Source organism: Lampris incognitus, chromosome 16, assembly GCF_029633865.1.
Source record: "Lampris incognitus isolate fLamInc1 chromosome 16, fLamInc1.hap2, whole genome shotgun sequence".
In the NCBI taxonomy this organism is placed as follows: domain Eukaryota; kingdom Metazoa; phylum Chordata; class Actinopteri; order Lampriformes; family Lampridae; genus Lampris; species Lampris incognitus.
In genome coordinates, this window is record NC_079226.1 from 3,134,103 (window position 1) to 3,139,102 (window position 5,000).

Genomic DNA, 5,000 nt, shown 5'->3' on the forward strand with positions numbered 1-5,000 from the left:
AAGTCATATACGGAATAAGAAGTTATATACAGACTAAGAAGTTATATACAGAAAAAGAAGTTATATACAGAATAAGAAGTCATATACTGAATAAGAAGTCATACAGAACAAGAAGTTATATACAGAATAAGAAGTCATATACAGAAAAAGAAGTCATATACAGAATAAGAAGTCATATACAGAATAAGAAGTCATATACAGAATAAGAAGTTATATACAGAATAAGAAGTCATATACAGAATAAGAAGTCATATACAGAATAAGAAGTCATATACAGAATAAGAAGTTATATACAGAATAAGAAGTCATATACAGAATAAGAAGTTATATACAGAATAAGAAGTTATATACAGAATAAGAAGTCATACAGAACAAGAAGTTATATACTGAATAAGAAGTCATATACGGAATAAGAAGTTATATACAGACTAAGAAGTTATATACAGAAAAAGAAGTTATATACAGAATAAGAAGTCATATACTGAATAAGAAGTCATACAGAACAAGAAGTTATATACAGAATAAGAAGTCATATACAGAAAAAGAAGTCATATACAGAATAAGAAGTCATATACAGAATAAGAAGTCATATACAGAATAAGAAGTTATATACAGAATAAGAAGTCATATACAGAATAAGAAGTCATATACAGAATAAGAAGTCATATACAGAATAAGAAGTTATATACAGAATAAGAAGTCATATACAGAATAAGAAGTTATATACAGAAAAAGAAGTCATATACAGAAAAAGAAGTTATATACAGAATAAGAAGTTATATACAGAATAAGAAGTCATACAGAACAAGAAGTTATATACTGAATAAGAAGTCATATACGGAATAAGAAGTTATATACAGACTAAGAAGTTATATACAGAAAAAGAAGTTATATACAGAATAAGAAGTCATATACTGAATAAGAAGTCATACAGAACAAGAAGTTATATACAGAATAAGAAGTCATATACAGAAAAAGAAGTCATATACAGAATAAGAAGTCATATACAGAATAAGAAGTCATATACAGAATAAGAAGTTATATACAGAATAAGAAGTCATATACAGAATAAGAAGTCATATACAGAATAAGACGTTATATACAGAATAAGAAGTCATATACAGAATAAGAAGTTATATACAGAATAAGAAGTCATATACAGAATAAGAAGTTATATACAGAATAAGAAGTCATATACAGAATAAGAAGTCATATACAGAAAAAGAAGTTATATACAGAATAAGAAGTTATATACAGAATAAGAAGTCATATACAGAATAAGAAGTCATATACAGAAAAAGAAGTTATATACAGAATAAGAAGTTATATACAGAATAAGAAGTCATATACAGAACAAGTCATGCAGAACAAGAAGTCATATACAGAATAAGAAGTTATATACAGAATAAGACGTCATATACAGAATAAGAAGTTATTTACAGAATAAGAAGTCATATACAGAAAAAGAAGTTATATACAGAATAAGAAATCATATACAGAAAAAGAAGTCATATACAGAAAAAGAAGTTATATACAGAATAAGAAGTTATATACAGAATAAGAAGTCATATACAGAATAAGAAGTCATATACAGAATAAGAAGTCATATACAGAATATGAAGTTATATACAGAATAAGAAGTTATATACAGAATAAGAAGTCATATACAGAATAAGAAGTTATATACAGAATAAGAAGTTATATACAGAATAAGAAGTCATATACAGAATAAGAAGTTATATACAGAATAAGAAGTCATATACAGAATAAGAAGTCATATACAGAAAAAGAAGTTATATACAGAATAAGAAGTCATACAGAACAAGAAGTCATATACAGAATAAGAAGTTATATACAGAATAAGAAGTTATATACAGAATAAGAAGTCATATACAGAATAAGAAGTCATATACTGAATAAGAAGTCATACAGAACAAGAAGTTATATACAGAATAAGAAGTCATATACAGAAAAAGAAGTCATATACAGAATAAGAAGTTATATACAGAATAAGAAGTCATATACAGAATAAGAAGTCATATACAGGATGAGAAGTTATTTGTAGAATAAGGTATATTTACAGGGTGGTTCGGGCTGTATGCAGTGTTCATGAACAGGGAGCACAGTAGGGCAGGTAGATGTTTTGCACTGTGTTTGTACATGTGAGTGTGTATGAATGTGTACATGGATGTCATGTTGTGGTGTGGAGAGAGGGTCAAAGGGGGTGGGTGGTGGGCAGTGTAGTATCGACTGCTGTTCTTGTGGCGTGAGGTTCTGGTTTTTATAGACATAGCCTCTTGCCAGAGGGGAGAGTTTTGAAGAGACCATGGCCTGGGTGGGAAGGGTCGACTATGATCTTTCCTGCTGGCCTTGGTGTCCTTGAGGTGTGCAGGTCCTGGAGGGATGGCAGGTTGCAGCCAATCGCCCTCTCATACATTGCTGTCTTCCCTTGTCCTTGACAGTGGCAGCAGCCTAGCAGATAGTGATGGAGGAGGTGAGGGTGGACTCAATGATGGCAGTGTAAAAGTGCGCCATCATTGGCTTTGGCGGGTTGAACTTTTTCAGCTGCCGCAGGACGTACAACCTCTGCTGTGCCTTCTTGGTGAGGGGGCTGATGTACAGCTCCCACTGGAGTTCCTGGGTGATGATGATGCCCAGGAAGTGGAAGGATTCCACAGTGTCGACTGTGGAGCTACACAGGGTGATGGGGGCGGGTGGGGCTGGGTTCTCTCTGAAGTTCACAACCATCGCCACTGTCTTTAGAGCGTTGCGCTCCAAGTTGTTTTGGTCGCACCAGCAAACCAGATGGTCAGTCTCCCACCTGTAGGTGAGGTGGACTCATCCCCACCAGAGATGAGCGCAGTGAGGGCGGTGTCGTCAGCAAACTTCAGGAGCTTGACTGACTGGTCACTGGAAGTGCAGCTGTTTGCATAAAGGGGGAAGAGTAGAGGGGAAAGGACACAGCCTTGAGGGGAACCGGTGCTGATGGACTGGGAGTCAGAGACATGTTTCCCCAGCTTCACGGGGAAACTCGTCTCTGACTCCTGTATGAATTCTGAACAAGAGACACGTATGTTATTGACAGAAAAGACATTTTATACAAAACAATGAGAAGTTCTGGGATCAAAAACATTTTTTTATAATAAAGAATATTTAATATAAGTATAAAATATTTATTTTACCCAACTTTGCCCTTTAAAATCAGTCTCCTACTGGTGGCCACTGGGAGCTTCCCGGTCTTTGTGATATTTTGTGAATATTAAATTGAAGTAACTATTACACTATGTCATCAGTCTAAGTTCTCTTAGTGTGTGTGTGTGTGTGTGTGTGTGTGTGTGGAGGGGGGTGTAAAAGTGTTGATTGACTTTAATCAGAGAGAAACAAGATGGCCGAGGATAACGTTCTTTACGTTTTGTCCGCAGGGTGAGCCACCACAGTAAGACCACCTTAATGACGGCCGACAACCTGTCTATCTGCTTCTGGCCCACACTGATGCGCCCAGACTTTGAGAACAAAGACACGCTGTCCACCACCAAGCTCAACCAAGCGGTCATCGAGTCCTTCATCCTCCAGACAGACTACTTTTTCTATGGCGGCGAGGTGGCCGAAAGCTCCAGCAGCGAGGGCACGCCGCCCCCCCACTGCCACAATATGGTAGAGGCCCTCTTGCCCCTCCAACTGCCCCCTCCACTACAGCCCCAACAAATCCAACACACACTTCAGCCTGACCCCCTCATATAGATAAACGAGAAATTGAGATGGGTAGCAGCACTCTTGACAAGACTTACGGCTGTAGATGGATGCTTGTGAAAAATGAAGTTGTGACCTTTAGGTTACGAACCAGTCTCTCTAACCACTAGAGGATGCTGTCTCTACCAAGACAAGTAATGACCACTCCCAAATCTCTACTGATGGAGTTGAATCAGACTGAATAATGGTTGAGCAACTCACTCATATGACAAATTCTAAAATAGATGAGAGAATTAAACTTGGACATGGCCTGTGGTGAAGTCACTGATACACCAATTACAGATCAATAAATCTGACTGGCGCCTCCCTGCTTCGAGGACAGTTCACATGCAACCAGTCTGTCTGGGTTGAATTGAACTGGCTTGGCTGAGTCTGGTCCAGCACATGGTTGAAAACACTAATGCTTTACCAGGGTTGGTCTCTGACTCCGGACTTTGACAGCGCTGCAGTTTAACATCAGTAATAACACCAGCGAAGAAGAGTTGACTGTGAAAAACAAGTCAAACTCTCATTCATGACATAAGGATTAGTCTTCTCTCTCAATGCCATAGAGCAGTAAAGTTGCAGGTCTTGGCACGCTGGGTGCTGCTGCTGCCACCGGCTCCAGGATTTGGTCCACTGAAGGTGGCACGTTTTCCACAGAGAAACCCCCACATGACTGCAACTCATCTCAGATAGGATGAAACCACCGGCGCCCACTTCTCAACAAAGCTGAATGACTGACGGACAGATGGACGGACTCGTCACATGACTCTCTAGTCAACAGACTGACGGACTCACTGACACTATCAGTCAGTGGACTGGCTGACTTAACAGACGCTTGGTTATCTGCTGGCTGACTTGTTGGTGGCCAGCGTGCTGAAAGACTCATTTGATTGGATGGATGACTGTTTGGCACATGGACCGACCGACGTACAAGCTAACTGATCCGTTCGCTGACTGGCTGACTGGCTGACTGGAAGTTCACGCCAACTGAATGGAAGTCTCGACTCCGCCCAGAGCTTTTCCTCCTCCTCTGAAGTCCCCTGAGCCAGGTCCACGACCTCCGCGTGACCTCCTTGAGTGGTCAAAGAGCTGGACTTCCCCCTCACTAAGTGACCAGAACCTCGTGGAACATAGACGGCCGACTGAAAAGACAAAACAACAAAAACAAATGGATTTGCTAACTCGACACCTTGCAGAAATATAAGGAAAATATATTTATACTAGCAAGTTATTTTTGGGGTGTTGGTTTATGTTTTAAAAAAGAA

At 39.0% G+C, this 5,000-nt stretch overlaps 1 protein-coding gene across 1 annotated transcript in view; it reads left to right on the forward strand.

Moving 5' to 3' along the window:
- The window catches only part of arhgap5 (Rho GTPase activating protein 5), an 88,159-nt gene extending 84,402 nt beyond the window's left edge, over positions 1-3,757 (forward strand). Inside the window, exon 7 of the mRNA XM_056296091.1 lies at positions 3,423-3,757. Coding sequence (XP_056152066.1) covers positions 3,423-3,741 — 319 coding nt within the window. The 3' untranslated portion in view covers positions 3,742-3,757. The remainder of the gene's footprint in view (positions 1-3,422) is intronic.
- The last annotated feature ends 1,243 nt before the right edge of the window (positions 3,758-5,000 follow it).